General features: G+C 43.7%; 1 protein-coding gene across 1 annotated transcript in view; it reads left to right on the top strand.

Annotated features, from left to right (window-relative positions):
* The window catches only part of LOC125727609 (WW domain-containing transcription regulator protein 1-like), a 29,026-nt gene extending 11,551 nt beyond the window's left edge, over positions 1-17,475 (top strand). The window contains exons 2-7 of the mRNA XM_049004456.1: positions 5,780-5,916; positions 7,873-7,986; positions 11,405-11,619; positions 13,700-13,800; positions 14,541-14,650; positions 15,355-17,475. Coding sequence (XP_048860413.1) covers positions 5,780-5,916; positions 7,873-7,986; positions 11,405-11,619; positions 13,700-13,800; positions 14,541-14,650; positions 15,355-15,503 — 826 coding nt within the window. The 3' untranslated portion in view covers positions 15,504-17,475. The remainder of the gene's footprint in view (positions 1-5,779; positions 5,917-7,872; positions 7,987-11,404; positions 11,620-13,699; positions 13,801-14,540; positions 14,651-15,354) is intronic.
* The last annotated feature ends 1,221 nt before the right edge of the window (positions 17,476-18,696 follow it).

The raw sequence follows: 18,696 nt of genomic DNA, 5'->3' as shown, positions 1-18,696 counted from the left end.
AAAAGACCCTGAATGGACTCATGATATAGGCATTTTTAATGCTGTTTGTCCAGCAAATGCAACCGAACCACCGATCCACTCTTTGCTGAGTATTCATCTTGAGGTTTCTTTCAAGCACAGCAGGGCCGGCGTTTATTCAATGGTCTTTATTGCAAGACGTTCGCGTCCTGCTTCTTTCAGTCTTTCTGTGAACTAGTCTGACTTGAGTCTGAGGTCATGGGGTCTCCTATTTCATTACACACAGTGCTTGTAGGCTGCTCTTGTTAGATTGTAAATGCCTCTTTTAAGAATGGCAATGTGATACCTTTCTTGGGTTCCAACCGAGGCGGACTAACTGAGATAAAGATGGCAATGAAAGCGAGGCGAGATTTAAAAAAAAAATTTTTTTATTCTTGCGAGAGCTGATATATGGTAATATTGGCTTTGAGGTATGCAGTTTGGTAAGTAATACGGGGAAGCTAAAATGAACAGGCAGACCTCCCACATGGTAACTTAATTAGCTGCGAGCAGGATTTCTGACAGAGACTTTTTACTGCTGTAGAGGTGTTTTCTGTCGTGTTTTTTTTAATTCGCTCCTGTAATTCCAGGCATGCGGCGAGAGAGCAGGAGCGTACTTAAGGTCAGATAAAAGACTGACAGCGTGTATTAAGCCCCCTGTCGTCCGAGGCGTGCGGTGGGATGCAGTTCTGGAGATTCGGGGGTAGGCCTTCTCTGGTGGCCTGGAGCCATGCTGACTCATACCCTGATCCGGTACTTAAGCCGCCTCCCCCCAGCGTTTTAACGAGGCTGCAGGATCAGCACCGCTGCTATAGTTAGACGGCCCGTCAACAGCTGCCTCCGAGCACCGATGACCCCCTTCCCAGCAGTTGTCCTGTCCGGCAGCGGGAAGGGGAACCCATAAACACGTATATTTTTGGGTTTGTTTACAAATAAACAGAGTCCAACACACCTCAACTCCATGTTAAACCCTTTGAAATCTGTTTTGTTCATTCCTTTTTTGAATAATATTTATGTCAGGATTGCCTAGTTCTAAGCACTAAACTGCAAGGAGGGTTGGTGTGCTCATTTTTCCATCGATGGGGTTTAAAACAAATAACATCACCAAGGCCTGGCGTTGACAATGACTCGGGTTAGTTACTTAACTTGCTCAAATGGGTTTTCTTTTAATCTCTTTATTTTCACCTTGACCCCAGGGCCGTTAAACTAATGGCTCATCACCGGTAGCGTCAACTGGGGGCAGTCATAAAACATTAACATAGTTCACTTCCTGCTCGTCCTTTCTGTGTCTTTTGCATGTGAATAGAATAGCTCCAATTCCCCAGTTTGTAGCTGGTGCCCCTCTATGTGTGTGTGTTAGTTTAGAAAGTCTAAATCTGTAGAAGTATTTGATCATAATAGGGAGGAATCCATCGTCAACCACAGCTTGAAAGACATAGGGATAGAGCTGCTAAATTTCGTCCTTTTTTTTAATAACTAAATATCTGTACTGGTTTATTTTTCCTTTAATGTCTGCTATGTGGTACGATTCCTCAGTCTGGTCAGTTTGACTTTTTAATTGGTCAAACCCTATCTGTATACAGGAAATGCCTTCTTAACCATCATCATGGTTATTGTAGAAATTGGCCTACACGACTTAAAGGGGTACATCCCTTTAAAAGTAAAAACACATCTGTCGTTCTGGTTTTGTGGGTCTTTGTGGACGTTGTCATCTCCGGGATTCTGCTTAGGGCTCTTTCTCCAAACCAGAGTGGGATGCATGGTCAAAAGAGCGCTTAACGTCAGTGTTATTTTATGGAGTTACATAGAGAAAAGACCAAGGATGGATCTCTGGAGCCTAGATGAGTGTCTGGTTTTCCTAAATGACAGAGAAATCAGTCTGACAGCTCAGAAAGAGATTTACATTATTGGTGATTTTTTTGCCAATATTTAAGAAAGATTGTTTCCCTAACTCTCCATCTGTTATTTAAAAATTCACTATAATATAGGAATTATGTATAATCCTTAAAACTGTTGATTGCCATCAACGATATAAAATTCGCACAGTGGACAACTTTTCTATTGTGGGAGCTTAGCTCAGTTTATAAATTTAGTGACTGTGAAGTTTACGTAGAAGACAGCTTTCGTGTATAAGACTGGATACGTTTTTAAGTTTTACAGGAGGAAAAGATCATTTCATTGAGGACATGCATTGTGTGCTACCCATAGTTGTGTAGTGGTGGTTGGGGTTTGGTGCTATTAAACCCCAAAGCCCTTTAAACGGAGCGAGCGTTGTCCTGCCCTGTGTTCATATCGCTATGACTACAGACAACCTCGCATTCCACGGTTCTTCAGAATTAGACTTGGGGAAGAACTCAGGGATACTTCTTAAATGGCCCTCCCCGTACAATCAGAAATAAGCCAGGGATGTAACAAGCATCCTGACGGGGCTCTCGTGTATTTAAGGCAAACCTGAGCACAGCCTGCCTAGATATCAGCTCAGCTTCCGCAGAGCCAGTCTGTGCTCCTGTGTGGGTGATGCTCCATGTTGGTTTTAGAAGATTGTTTCTCCTTATTTATTTAATTATTTATTTAACCTTTTTATTCTTTAAAAAAATTGGGTGGCATGCTGGTGAAGTGTCACCTCACACCCCTGGGAATAGGGTTCGAGTCTCTACCACGACGTCCTGTGTGTGGAGTTTGCATGTTCCATGTGTTGTCATGAGGTTTCCTCCAGGTACTCCGGTTCCCATAATTGAAGTTACCAAATTGCCCATAGATGTGTGTGTGTCAGTAAATGGTGTATGAGTGAATGGTGTGAGTGTGCATGTGTGCCCTGTGATGGGTTGGTGCCCCATCCTGGGTTGTTCCCTGCCTTGCGTTCAGGCTCCAGACCCCCTCCCCCCCCCCCCGTGACCCTGAGTTGGACAAGCAGTTACAGTATACACTACATGGCCAGTTCATCATTGGATGTTGGTGTGGATGGCAAGGTGCCCTCAGTACGATGAAGTCTCTCTCTCAAAGTTGGCTGATCTTGGTTTAAAGTGTGCTGAGAACATATGGAAGAGTTCTGCCCCTAGAGATCAAAGCCAGCGACTGCTTTCAGATTAAGCTCCCCGGCATGCTTATCTCTCCATGGGCTGTCCATCAGCTAACCCTGGAACGCCTGCAACACCTTTTTGCAAGTGCTCTGCTCAGTCTTCTGGAAGGCCTTTCCCCCCTGCCACTATGTTTAAGGGAGGTTTTGACCAGTTTTTTATCGCCTTTGCATATGTGAATTAGTGCTTCCAGTATGAAGAGATTCTACTGCAGGCAGGAGTCAGCAGCGTGCATTATTTTTATATTACATTGTGGGGACCTTGCCTCGTGCCCATTGCTTCCGGGATAGGCTCCGGACCCCCCGCGACCCAGTAGGATAAGCGGTTTGGAAAATGGATGGATGGATGGATGGATTGTGGGGACCGAATGTCCCTCCCAGTGTAATAAAAACCTGCTATTTTGACATTGTGGAGACCATTTTAGACCACGTCAGGTGCTCTAGAGTTAGCCGCCTTGTGTGTGCAGAAAGTGTCCTACTGGATTGGGTCTCAGGTGGGGGCCTTTTCTGCAGCCTTTGGACACCTATCCCAGCGCCAACCTTAAAAGGCCGGTACAAAGACACCCTCAAGCACTTGATGAATGTTTTCTCTGAAGAAAAAAAATCCATTGTAGTACATAATTTTAACTCCAGAAGTGTTACCTATGTCTTCAAAGCAATTAGAGCCTCTCTTGCAGGTCTTTTCTCTGGAACTTCTGATGGTTTATGCCACAATTGCTTTGAGGTTGAGACTATAGTTTGTCTCCCATATTGTTTTTCCAGATTTTATGGGTGTTTTTGTTCATCATACTTACGTTTGGCAGGGCACTGCTGAAAGTCCATTGCTTAAACGCTAAGATGGAAGACAGGCTGTGTGAAATTTTTCTGATTTGTCAGTATTGGTTCATCCATTCAGCGCGTATTTTTTGTGCTCCGTTGACCAAAAAACGAGGTGTGCGTTCGCTGGTATGATCCAGGCAATGCACTGGGGGTGGAGGCTGCCGGGAAGAGGCTAATCTTCTAGGTTAAGTATGAATAGGTCTCAGTGAGTCACATTGTGTGAAATGTCCTTTGTGCCCAGTGACTCAGTGCCTTCCTGCTTACCCTACACTGGATTCTCGCACAAGTGAATTTGTGTACAAACAAGCCCATACAGAGTCCGCTTTCTGGCGTGTGGTTAGTGTACCGTGTAATGTCCCGTTCTGTTGGAAGGAAACAACTCTAGCGGGACGTGGTCTTAAAGACTGAGGTCTTAGCACCATCTTTGTTACTAAAGAATTGATTTTACATTATGATTTTTGTAGTTCCAGTGTATGGTTAACCTGAGCTGAAGGCTGCCAGGCTACAGGCTACAGGCCCATATGACTGGGATTAGCAACTGGCTGATGGATGGATGAATGGATGGATGAATGGATTTTATTTTACTGTACGGTGAGTAAAGGGCATTCTTGCTGGTTTCAGTTTTACATTGTAGCTCTTGGGGGAGAGAAGCCCATTCAGAAGATTTCATTCTAAATTACCAACCGCTTCTCAGTTGAGGTGGGGATTAAGTTTCCCATGTAGTACAGCTTAACAGCTATAGTTCATTGGTTTTCATTTTTGCTTGGCAGGAGTATCTGCTAAGCAACATTTTACAGTGATAAAGTTCTGGTAAAGCCTAAAGCTAGTGTGTAAATCCGAGTTCCCTGTGTGCTGTATCTATACCAGGAATGCGATAGGATCTTACTTTTGGACTTGATGGGTTGTATTCACCAGGCGGAAGTCAGTCCCAAGATTGGGTCTTTGAGGTCACTGGGTTATTTGCAGAAGCAAAGTCATAAAATGTGCGAGTGAATCCGTTGAGCTAGCTGTCAGCTTTCCGGCATGTCGCACCCTGTTTAATTAATGCCACTGAAAGTCAGTAGCACTATTTGCGAAACACGGAAACCGACATCAAACGCCAAACAGGATTTTTGTGTGTAATGTCCAGCCGAAGGTAAAGGGAGCCGCGGGGTGTGGTCCTGGGCGGGGGGGGAGGGGGTTCGCAGTGGGCAGGAGGAGTCACCATCATTCCTGATGGAGGGGGGGGGGGGGGTTGTGGTCAGTCGCGCATTGGTTCCAGCCTAGAGCTGGAATGAGTGGTGGTGGGGGGGGGGGGGGGGGGCGCTGGAGGGATTACACAGGCCCTCCATCACCGCAGCAGATAAGAATAACCTAGCTGGCTGCAGCCCCACCCTGGCAGTTGGAGGCTGGCCATACAGCATTTGACTCGATCAGGCCAACTTGGCGTTACTGTGAGGCATGTTGTGTGCAGATCTGAGTTTCCCCTCTGTAGCACAGCTGAGGAGAACCTAGTGCTGGGTAGGAGGTACACCACCCCCCAACCTAAACTCCTACCAATTCCTAACCTTAATCATAAGTAACCTAGCTAAATACAAGACTTTTTAGTTTTGAGTACTCAACTGGTTGGTTGAAACAAAATCTAGGTCTGGATTTGTACTTTCTTAACCTGAACCTCCCACCTCTGCTTGCTGCATTGTGTGACTTTGTAGGACATCATAAAAACGTGGTAGACTGGATGTAGAGTTTTATTAGTGGTGCTATCATGACAGGGCGTACCACTTTGTCAGCATGTCATTAAATGGAACTGATGCCCCTCCCCCTGGTCTCAGATGGTTTCTCCCATGAACCAAATGAAGGATATTTGTGGGCCTCACTGAGAACAGCAAAATCTTTTCCTCTCTGCAGCCATGTTGACAAGATCACCACTTGGCAAGACCCCCGCAAGACCATGACCGGCGCCATAAACCACCTGAGCCTGCATGCCCCACCCACCCCTGGACCCGTGCAGCAGCGTACCATGGCCCAGACACAGCCAAACCTTGGTAATTGCCGCCTACACATTCTGAGACCTGCCCCACGGGCGTAACTGTACAGCCTGGTGTCACAACACTCACCTTGCGGCGTACAAATCTGATAAAGTCAGTAATGATTATACTTATACTAACAAACTTCTTGGCCTCCCCTTGCACCGCCATTTCTCTTACTTTCAATCAAAAGTAAAGTTTACTGATTTCTCAACGCTGCCCCCTAATGCAGCGTGGCTGCTTTAAGGTAACATAAGAAGCAACACGTCTTCAGGAGGTAGTGCTCCCATGTGACCGTCACCTGACCTCGGTACGCCCCGGGGTGCTACTCATACGGCCCCGAATCCCGGGACTTCACATTAGGGACGACGGAGTTTGTGACACCCCGCTTTGGATGGAGGGACTCATACCTACTCAGGTTTCACTCCGTTTAATAATCGTAAGTGTGGAGTATTCATGGATATCGTTAGCAAGCCGGGCAAGGTAAACAACCCCTTACAGGTCTGCTGAATGATACCCTGTATTTTTGCCCCAGATAAGTTAAATCGGTACATATTGTAACTCATTTTAACGATTGCACAAGGAGTTAACGATATATTAACGCTAGTGATGGAGGACGTGGAGATTCAGACTTTTCAGTTTCGAATGCGGGTTTCATACTTTGTTAAGCATGGAATGGATTAACTCAGACACTCTAAGGGCTCCCAGTGGTTTTAATCTGACGTCGATTGAAAATACACCCAGATTTCATTTCATCGTTTATTAGATCTGCGATTTCTTAAGGGAATTTTTATTCCAATCCTGTCTGAGATCAAGGATGTTAAAGCAAAGAAAGGTTGTGTCCAGATTAAATGGAGACCTGGTGGATTGGGAGTCAGTAAATGCAGCACACAGAATATTCTTCGTAATGATAAATGTGTTATCATGAGAAAGTGTTAGTCTTTCCAATCAGGTTTTGGTTCCTGGGTGAAACCAGGCCCAAGAGGGTCTGTAGTGACCTGGCCTTATCTGCAATGGTAGGAAATTCGTCATCAAGGCTGCTGTGTATTGGGGGTGATGGTTCAGGGCCCCCCAGCTTCCCATGATGCTGTCATTATCGGTGCTGATGATTTTTGGGGTATCTCGACCACTTTTGCCGGCCGATTGAGTAACTGGCACTTTCTTTGTTTACAGCGAACCTTTACAATGTCCAGTTGCAAATAAATTTATTTTCTCAGTATGTCTCTCTGTATACCACCAATATACATAAACACACACACTCCCCCTACACAGTAGCCCTCTACCTCGACTCTGATTGGTCCACCTGCTGTGGAGCCTGGGATTGGCCCAAGTGGGAATGTATGTAATTGGCTGTGAGCTGCAGGGAGCAGCAGCCCCATACCGTGACTGTGCAATCACTCTCCATCCACACTGCTTTCCAACAGAGCTGTCTGAGTCCGCCCACTTTGGCTGCCTCTCCCTCCTACACTGGGCCTGGAACAAAGCTGGCAGGAATCCTATTCGTCAAGAGGGGAATTCTATCGCCCTTTGTTGTCCTGATGGAGATTTTCCACCTCTTTGTTCTCTTCTTTCCAGCCTGCCTAGTGACAGGCGCATAACTCAATAGCAGTATATTCCTCAAACAACTCCCTGAGCTTGTGCTTCGATTCACTATTTTTGGTAAACTTTCAGCATTGGCTTCGGTGACAATATTGTGCCACAGTGATGTAGCAAAGTGTAACTGTTCTTAAGATGAATCTTCCACTAATTTATGTAAACCTGTTTCAAATGACCTTTTACAACAGACTGGAAGATGTTGCCATAACGATAGTGTGACCACCAGATGTGAGTTTTAAGGTCAATAGCGTAAGAGTCCCCTCCCCAGGCAAACCTACACATAAAACAATATAGCTTGAATATCGCTGATGATGGGTGAAGGGCTTTGGGCTATTGCTTTTACTGATCAGTGCTGCTGTGATGCTGCTGTTTGAACAGGACCACTGCCTGAGGACTGGGAGCAGGCAGTAACCGCTCAGGGAGATACGTACTTCATTGACCACAAAACTCAGACCACATCCTGGTTTGACCCACGTCTGGATGCCCACCTCAGTAAGTACCATCTGGAACTCTGTTGCACCGGCCCTGTTCACTGGTAAATTTACAGACCGAAGTTGCAAAACAGACCAAGAGACCCAAATGCATGAGAGATTTGGGTGTTAATTTTAGTATTGCTAAAGACTGCTTTAGCAATGTGTTATATAGGTCAGACACGTTCCTGAAGAGTGGATTCAGCTCAACTCAGTCAACCCAAGACTGAGAATCAACATTTACCCCTTTGATAACCTAAAGACACCAAACCGGTCCAGCATTTCCTTCGGTTCATTTCTGGAGCCCCTGCATGTTCCTGTGTGAATGCAGAAGGCCACTGGAGTTACGTACGGAGACATCCAAGATGGAAACTCTAACTTGAATCTGCTTTTCCTTTTCTGCCCTTCAATGAGAGCCGGTGAAATTACCTCAGAAAGGTCTTAATTCACATCGTAACAGTTTGGCAAAGCCTTGAGGAGCAGGAAAATAAACAAATGAACAAGCAAGGAAACGAACAAGCATGCAAACCAAAGATACAGTTGGTAGATATTCAACATCTTAGTGTACTTCTCCTATAATAGCTTATATTTGTTTCAAAATGTCTTTAATAGCAAGTACTTATAACTGGGCTAATTGGAAGAGAGTTTGGGGCATTTGAAACAGGCAGAGAAGTTTTCCAAAATTTTAAAAATAATATTAATAGGTGTTTTTGGGATGTGGAATTAATAATATGTAATTGGTTGAGAAAATCGCAGCAGGTACCATGAGAAGTACCCAGGAAGACGAACCATACACTTGGATAAGCCAATAAGCAATAGATCTTCATCCCAGAGTTCCAGTGTAAAACGAAGGACAGTCTTCCCTTTGCGGCACGCACTGCTCACGTGGAGCTTCTGGGTTCAGTGCTTACTCAGTGAAGTCAAAGGCTCCCTGTCAGCAGCTGATCACCTTTAGCTTTTAATACGTTACAGTTTTTTAGGTCTGGAAAATTTCACTTTGCAACTGAATCGGATAAGTAATACTCGTTTCTGGGAAATAGGTTAAACAATCGCGCCTGTGTTGGCAACTCTCTCGCGCTGATCTACGACTGCTCACGCTGACCATTTTTTTCTCTCTCTTCTTTCATCCTCTCTCACTTTTTCTCCTTTTCCGTCCCTCTTCCCTCCTATCTTCACCCAGGGTTTTCTTTTATTGTTTTTGGTATCACAATCACAGCATGCAGTATGATTAGCTGTCCGGCCCTGGGGCCTTAGTGGCGGCTTTTAGCAACGCTGAGTCCACAGCTGCCAGCACTTTCAGACGTGTGTGATAAAATACCTGCGAGTTTTTCTTTATCTCTTTCCTCCGTTTTACTTTCAGTACAGCTTTGGCTTCGATCGTGAGCGACGTGTCCAGGTCAGATTTGTCAGGAAGCTCATGCAATGTGAGTGATAAAGACAGCAGCTTTGGACTCACTCACCGTGCTTCTTTGTTACTCTTTGTTAGTACTGTTACAAAATCGGTTTTGACCTGGTTGGAGTCAGATTCATTCTTTAATGGTACAGTTTGAATATCAGTCTCAAGCTTTGAAAAATGAACATTAGCATTAGTTTTTCAATGGATTTTATTGGACTTTAAAAACCTCTAGGTAAGAATCTTCATTATGATACATTTCCTCCTTTGATTCCAGTCCTTTATTCGGCAAAGAGTATTTGATCTCGCCATTTAGATGAATTAATGATAAATAACAAAGGACACAGTATGGACACCATCCTGACTTTTCTTGGTCGCTAGTACCAGGAAACATCACATCTTGTACATCACAGTTTGCATTTTCACACCATGGAAGGTCTTCAGGACAGACTGTTCGGTCCACACACGATGAAACACTGAACACTATCAGAATGCTAAGCTTGCAGGTGGGTTTAAGGTGGAAGGAGGTGGTGAGACAGATGGCTTTTGTTTAATTTTAATGTCTACATCTGGTTTTAAAGGAGGCGTTACTTGTGCAAGGTGTGTTTATATTGCGATTTCACGCACGGAGGGTTTTACACTCTCCCCAGACAGCTTCTGTTCTTCGAGAAAAATCGGACATAAAAAACATGTAATTAAATGATGTTGCAAGACAAGAATAAGCGACTTATTGTTCTTAAGATTAGAATTAATACCTCATGCAGGAAGTATATGCTAGATCAGGGCTGGGTGATCTTATCCGCAAAGGGCCAGTGTGTTTCAGGATTTTGGGGAGACCTTTAGGTCAGGTGTTCAAACCCAGGTGTGAGGACTCTTCAGCCAGTTGGTCCTCTAATTAGTCATTTAATTAGGGAGTTGCAGCGAAAACCCACATACACACCGGCCCTTTCTGGATAAGATTGCCCACCCCTGTCCTAGGGGGAGACACTGTCCTTGTGGTTCTTATGATCCTCCTGATCCTCCTTTGACATCACATGTGTTGGTTAGCTGTAACCCACAGTGGTGCTGCTCCCGTTAAACAGCATCGGCCATGTTATACTTCATTTAGCTGGGTTAACTTAAGACAGAAGTCCAACAGGAATGCTTCTTACCTAAACTCTTATTAGACAGTCATGACTTTCCAAGAAGCATTCCTACTGGACTTCTAGCATAAGTTAACCCAGCTAACTGAGAAATCCTGCTTTGTGAGACGCGCCCCTGGAAGCTCGATCAGGGCCCTCATAGCCTCGCTCCGAGCTGCTCCACGCACGATTCTGTTCCATCGTTGGATCGCGCCGCTGTCCATGGAGTCCACACTCATTTTGCTCTGTCCGTTCCTGAAAGAATACCAGAGACTAAACCACAATGCTTAGCTATAACAGCCGTGTACAAGATACCGTGAGACTTGAAGATTCAGCCAAATGTGGTGTTTTTTATTTGTTCCTTAGAGAAGTAAATAGGTTACCGACGTGTTCCTGTGTCCATTTACTTTGTACTAACTTTTATACTTGATTCTTTGCAGTGAATGTCTGATAAATAGACTTTTGGTCATTTAATAGCAGATATATATAAATATATATATATATATATTTATATTTGATGGCATATCCTTAGAAACGACAAACGCAACGTTCAACTGTAACATCTTTCAGCTTCTTGGATATCATAGGTTTATTTTTGGTGAATCTCAAAATCGCAGATAATGCACAGATAAGCAAATCAGCAGCTGACTAAGCATGCAGGATTGGAGGACTTTGCATAGTAGTTAGGCCCAGGCCAGAGCTGTGCAGCTTAGTGTTCCTGGAACAGCTGTGCTACAGAGAAACATTAACAGCTGTCAGGCAGCCATGCATCAGCAGACAGTGAGCGGATGGTTTCTCTTACTTATAGACATTGAGCACATTTTTGGTTCTGCTCTCCTGCAAGGAACACAGAGCACTGTCCTACATTACTGCCAGTGAATGGCTGAATCTCCTGAATCATTTCCTCTCCTCTTCTGCCCTGACAGTGATGCCCCCCCACCACCAGTCACACCTGCAGCAGCCGCCGGCACCGCCCATGGCCCCCAGCGCCCCCCCCTCCCAGCCGGGCGGACAGGCCGGTGCCATGAACCTGCCCAAGCCCTTGGCCACCCAGCAGCAGCACCAGCAGAAAATGCAGCTTCAGCGAATCCAGCTGGAACGGGAGTGCATTCAAATGCGACAGGAGGAACTGAGGAGACAGGTAGTCCTTGGCGATATGAACCAGCAGGGGGCGATGTGGTGCCCGGTATGCGGTTGATGCAGCGATCAGCTTTTACAAAAAAAGTAGACAGCCATTAGTCACATAAATGCCAAGTTGTATTTTTCTCTTTCTTTTCATAACATCGACTATCCTCATCTTGTCAGATGTGCACTGTTGGAATTACTTTTTAAGCAGAAAAAAAGTCCTTCAGACATGACTTGATGCCTCAGATGGTTGAAATTTACCCTTTGTTTTCATGCACAGATTTTATTTTGAATCCCTACTTAGAGCAAACCTGAGTGCCCTCTAGTGGCAAAACTGTTGCCAGTTTGCATTTTTCTTCATGGGAGGGTGAGCCCACTAACAAAGTGTTTGTAACATGCAGACATACTGTTATATATCTGTGCTCTTCAAGACCACTTGATTATTTTCTAAGTGACCAATGGAGCACTAATCAGGCATCTCATCTAATAGGAGTTTTTCCTGGTAAGAAATGCTTCAAATTGTCATTGTGTCTAGAGCATTTCTGGGTATCCAGTCACTGCAGTTGAACTTCATAATGTTCCTGATTTATTAACATTTATTAAGCTATCAGCTATTAAAATATATGCTTCCATTTGAAATATTTACCTGCTGAGTAACGCCTTTGCAGCAGTTTCACCTGTAGCGTCACAGAAAGGAATCCTCTCTTGGATATAGTGCTATAGCCGTGAAATTCGCTGGTCTCCAGTTTCACTCTGTAGTTGTCTTGACCTGTTGCACAACCATGCCGTACCCTGGAAGCTGAGATACCAGTTTGTCCCCACAGACAACTCAGGAACCAGATTTCTATCTACTAAACGACGGAACCTCCGTAAACGTAGAGAAATGTACAGTTTGTTCTTTAAAAAAACACCTCATAAAGAATATCTGAGCACTGCACACAATACTGTGATTTTTCTCTTCCAATCTGATGCTGTTCTTCACCCACAAATCTCATGCCGTGTCACTGGTTCCTACAGTTCTTTACAGAGCCAGGAGTGTCAAACTCCAAAATAAGCAGTGTGACACCCCTGCTATAACGCAGTGTTTCCCGATCCGGTCCTCAGGAACTCATAGTCAGTCCATGTTTTTGCTCCCTCTCAGCTTCCTGCCAGTATTGCAAGGAGCTGGGAAGGAGCAAAAACATGGACCGACTGTGGGTCCCCAAGGACCAGATTGGAAAACACTGCTATAGAGGCTCGTTATACAACACAAGTGCTTCAGGTCTCCTAGGATATGCTTATGTGTGTGTAGAAAGCTCAGATCTGAGGCAGGTTCCTCTTAGTTGCCTTCTGGATAAACGTGCACTTTCCATCTTATTGATCACACCTCATGACACGAGTTGTGATTACAGTGAATCCGGTCTTACTGCATAGCTCAGGGATGGGCACCTTTAGTCTTCAGTCTAAGATAAGCCAATAAGCAATCAGGTAAGATAGAGTCGGTCACATTTGTTCAGTGGGTTGTGGGTTCGTTCCATCTATATTTTCGTTAGCCCAGAATTGGTCCAGCACATGCAGCGAATATAAAATCGCACTGCAACTGTTTTTAATTGTATTTTTTTCTTTTTGCAGTGCAGAATATTTAGAACTGAGCAATACAATTTTCTGTAGTTAAGCCGCAGGACATCTCAAATCAGCATATAACTCCATAGGCACCCACCGGCCTATACGTTAACAAGAAATCAAAGTATAGTTTGAAAATACCGCAAAAGACGAGCTGTCTAAGTAGGCATGGGATGGATCTAATTTTGTTACCGTAATGCTGCCCAAGCCTACGTCTAACCAAGAGATTTTAAAGCACAAGAGAGTTTGCAGCTCCCTCTAGTGGTCAGGCAGCACGATGCGCTAGTATTTATGTCACAATGCTTTAAATTGGTTCATTTAAAGAACAACAAACAAAAGTGTATATCCTCAATTTTCTGCTGAGTGGTTGTATTTTTAGTAATTAGCTTTATAATCACCCGAATCAGTATCCGGAGTGAAGTTTCAGATGGAAATGAAAAGGCCTCGATGACTGCTAGCTGTAACCTGTCTGTGAATTCGCCTCGTATTCCCAGGAGGTGGCACTGTGCCGACAGCTTCCTATGGAATCCGATACCATGGCGCCTGCTGCCATGACTCAGGGCACCATTCCCACAAACAGCTCCGATGCTATCAGGCAAGTGCCTTTCATCACCTGGTTACCTTATGATTGCTTTGCTTGGTTGCTTGCTATATGTTTGGACTGAGAATTATGAAACACAATTCAACCTTTTCTGGGAATTTTGGGGGGAAATGGTTTGTCATTGTTTCTTAGTTCTTCAGCCTCTGCCTCTCTCCTCTTTTGTTATCTTTACCTTTTTTTAAATAAAAAGTTCTGCCATATTTCACATTTTTAATCACAAATTATGGTCATTGACTTTGTTCATTGAGTGGCTGAGGTATAGTTGTTACGAACCATATTCTTTTTGTTGCTACATGAGAAAGCTGTAGAGGATTTAGCTTCCAGGGCTTCCGTGTAGCAGATCAGTCTTCCGTCTGCAGGTTTGATTTCCCAGCACGGCTGTCTCAGGCCCTGGTGAGCCAGCCGCTGCCTGGTCTCAGTTTACACAGCAATACCATAGTAAAAAAAAAAAATCAACAAGTAGCGCATTGTGTTAACAACCCAAGGGTTGTAGGTTCGAATCCTAAGGAGCACACACAAATGGTAATGCTTCCTTCTACTGTTTAGTCGCTTATAAAGTATACTCGGTTTAACGTCAGTGCTCATGTTTGTCTAGTTGTGTGAATTGCCCAGGATTTACGATAGAGTTTATTCTCTGTCCATTAAGGCAATGCTGAGCTTGGCTTGGACTGTGTCTCGCCCCCTGGTGGTAGGGAGTACTGTGCTTAAGAGCCCCTCTGTTTGTGACCCTATAGCGGACACTATCACTCCCGGGATAAGAGTACCGACAGCGGCCTGGGCCTGGGCTGCTGCAGCCACCCCACCACACCCGAGGGCTTCCTGAACATAGATGAAATGGACACAGGTACCTAAGCTCGCCACTTCAGTTTGGACCTCAATTCCAAGCCACGATGAAGTATAAATCATTTCAGGCTTATGGTTGTCCAGACCTAAGTCAAAGAAGTGAATAATGATTCACAATTTTGTGATTTGTTTGAAAATTTTACATTATTAAAGCTAGCTAAATAGTATCCATATTTTTGTTACTATCTATCATTTTGGCATTTCGTCGTAATGTAAATAGTCTGTTCACATCCATCCATCCATTTTTCAAACCGCTTATCCTACTGGGTCGCGGGGGGTCCGGAGCCTATCCCGGAAGCAATGGGCACGAGCCAGGGAACAACCCTGGATGGGGGGCCAACCCATCGCAGGGCACACTCACACACCATTCACTCTCACACGCACACCTACAGGCAATTTAGCAACTCCAATTAGCCTCAGCATGTTTTTGGACTGTGGGGGGAAACCGGAGTACCCAGAGGAAACCCCACGACGACATGGGGAGAACATGCAAACTCCACACACATGTGATAGTCTGTTTACAAACAGCATTTTATTTCAGTACTGCCTGTTTATTGAGCAGGTTGTACTGAAACACCAACTTCCTACACTGAAATCACTTAATAAAAAATAAGTACCGTAAATGGAGATAAACCTGTTATTTGCAGACTAGCTCAGGTCTCACATACATCTGAATGACCTGCCGACCTTTCTGCCTTCCCGCAGGAGAAAACCTGAACCAGGGTGTTATGGGTATCCCACAGACAAACCGCTTCCTGGATTTCCTTGACTCGTTGCCCGGCACGGATGTGGACCTCGGCACGCTGGAGGAGACGGAGCTTATTCCGATCCTCAATGACGAAGAGTGGTGCTGAAGCAGACCCTCCCCTATCTGCCTCGGCACTGGGCCAAAGCGGGGGCTGGGCTTTCCCCAAATCCAGCCTCGGTTCCATTAACTGCCTGAAAGATCATGCTTGGATCCTTCAAAAATCAAAACAGCAAAAAAAGAGAGAAAAAAAAATCACTAACCAAAGGCACATTGTTTGTCTAGTAATATGCAATTGGTAGGTATTACATTTAGCACCACGAAATGCAGTATTTTCAGACCGAAGATCTACATTGTGCTCTTTGCTTTTAATGCCTGTATCCACATGCAAAGTATTTACACTTCATTCCTATTTCTGAGAGCAATATCCAGAGCAGTTTTTTTAAAAAAAAAAAGACAAGAAGAAAAAAAGAAGAAGAAAAGACTTATTATGAGTGTCTGTGCTCTGATTGTGGTGGCGCCCCCTGTCTGTGGTGACTATGCACTGCTCTGAAAATGGCTAAATCCTGTCTTCCAGCAAATGGCTGCTATGATTTCAAAATCAGCTGAGAAGCCTTAAGAACACAGTGTTTGCAGCTACCAAACAAGCCTTTCTTAGTGCCTACGACATGCTACATATTACACGCTTTGTAACTTTACCTTTTTAATAGTCGATTTAGGTTTTTGGTATTTTAGCAGATCTGCACAAGCTGTTAATATTTTAGCGGCTGTAACATCACTGCAACATCACTGCAACATCACTGCACCAGACTCATATGCCAAGAAATTCCCAAATAACCTTTTATGTTACTTTCTTTTTTAAAGTTTTTATATATAGAGAATGCTACAGTATTCCTTTCCTATACTGTAAAATTATCCAAATATGTTCTTTAACATAAGGTCTTTTTTAGTCTTGTTAATATAGTTTGCATTTTAGTATTTATCGGAAGTTATGATTCTTTAGAGAGATTTTAGGGTTTTTAATAAATGTAAACTTAAAAGCACTACAAGTGTGGATTAAATAAGTTCTGAAGTGAATGTTAAGTCTATTCATAATTTGGGTAATCAGAAGGCTGAGTGAGGTTATATATATTATAGCAAAATATTTTGCAACGTTGTGATCCATATAATGAACAAAGAGTATGATCATATTCACATTGCAGGATAGGTTGATTTAAAGCCAAATGTTTTAAACACCTGCACAGCAGGCAATATGTATTGTGTTTCATGCCACGTGAACAAAAATTGGCTAGAGATATGTAAAGAAAGGGTACGAAATGTATGGGGCCGTTTCCTTTTAAAACCATGTTGCAATTCCATTTGATTGTTCAGATTCATATTTGTGTTGAACTGTATTCCCTTTCATTTCGGTTTGATTTATTATGGGAGGGGAGGAGCTATAAGAGAAGGCGCTTCTGTTCAACCAATCAAGGCAGTATGAATGCTACGCGGTGACTCTTTTTACGAATCTGTCTCCAGTGCAAAGTCGTTGTCCTCTATCAGCCCATCAGGTTAAAATAATGGGATCAGCTATTACTAAAGTGTTACCACTGAATTCATGTAAAACCAATACACTGTGGACCCATCTGTTTATATAAGGAAGATGTCCATATAAAAGGTTGAAATGTGGATTTCGGTGACTCTGTCAGGAGGAGTGATTCGATTTCCAAAACAGAAACTGCATTTATAAATTAAGTTTTAGGAGTTTGTTTTGGAGCACGTAGAAGTAAATGCAGTATGATCGATGACGTAGTGTGGCGTTTATGAAAGTATGACTAACTTGAATGGTATTACATTGGTTCCTAAACGGAAACATTACGTTGCTGTTTCTCAGTGTAGTTTTGTGTTTGCGGTATTGTTACTCTTGGTGGCATGCTGGTGAATCCTGGAATCACACTTACAATAGCTGTGTTTGATTCCTCATGGTAATTTCACAAGGAGTTCACACCGAAAAATGTAATCTCAAAAAATGAGCAAGATCGGCAAAAAAAACTTTTGTAGCTATTGTATTGTTTCAAATCAAATAAATAATTATAGTATCATTACTTGTGATACTGTTCATTCATTGTTACTGTTTCATTGTGATGTGTCAAAATGGGCAGCAATTAACTAGTATTTTGCAACAACCGTGGTACACACCCAAATAAAGTTTTGTACAGTTTTGTCATTTGACATGTTTGTAGTCCTGAGGTATTTTAATGAACATTTATTACTTAGTGACACCTGCATGATTATAGGAGACTAACTAATGCGGAGTGGCCATCTGGCTGGAGTGAGGTTTTCTATAATATGCGTATTCATTTACATGTATGCAACAATTTTATTACTCTGTAAATAGTCTGTTGGATTTGCAAACTACCCCAAAGATTTTGGTGAAGCTGATTTTATAGGATTATAATGGAATAAAATAGATTTGCCGTAAAATTTCTTGAGAGTGCTGGAGAGTCTGAAAGCATGAGTTGTCAACCCTGCCAGTCATCATACAACAAAAACTCAGTGCTAAAGTGGCATCCAGGGGGGTGTCCCACGAAGCAGGATTAAGGGAAAGTCCGGCTTTCTTTAGCTACCTTCATGGAATACCCCCACGTCTTTAAATTTTGGCAGTTTACAAACCCTGTCTTACCTTATAGTATTCTAACTGACGTGTAATAGAAATGGATGGTCAATCCTATTGGTAGAGTACTAGTCGTTGTTGTTATAGTTCTGCTGAGCAGCTGTACGAGGAGGGTCCGGGGGACCCAGTACTTAATATTGTTCAGACATCACATCGAGGTATATAGTATTTTAAAAAGTAGCACTATTCCAGCATTTTGACATATTGGTGATAAAATTCGCCCAGCGGGAGATCGCGGCTAATTTAGTAGTAATGATTTCAAAATACTGCAGCATTTGACACGGTCAACCACAAAACTCTCCTATCCATCCTTAGGAGTCTTGGCATTGGTGGCCTGGCCTGGCGCTGGCTGGCTTCCTACCTAGAAGGCCGAACATACCAAGTGACATGGAATGGATCCACATCTACTCCACGTTGTCTTTCCACCGGTGTCCCTCAGGGCTCGGTTCTTGGCCCTCTCCTATTCTCCCTCTACACTAAATCTCTTGGCGAAGTTATATCCTCACATGGCTTCTCCTACCACTGCTATGCCGATGACACTCAACTCATCCTCTCCTTCCCTCCCTCAGACACTCATGTCTCCACTAAGATCTCTACATGCTTGGCAGACATCTCATCTTGGATGACCACTCACCAGCTAAAACTCAAC

Source organism: Brienomyrus brachyistius, unplaced genomic scaffold, assembly GCF_023856365.1.
Source record: "Brienomyrus brachyistius isolate T26 unplaced genomic scaffold, BBRACH_0.4 scaffold104, whole genome shotgun sequence".
Taxonomy (NCBI): Eukaryota; Metazoa; Chordata; class Actinopteri; order Osteoglossiformes; family Mormyridae; genus Brienomyrus; species Brienomyrus brachyistius.
Note: the sequence above shows the minus strand (reverse complement) of the source record. Positions and strands in the feature narration are given on the sequence as shown.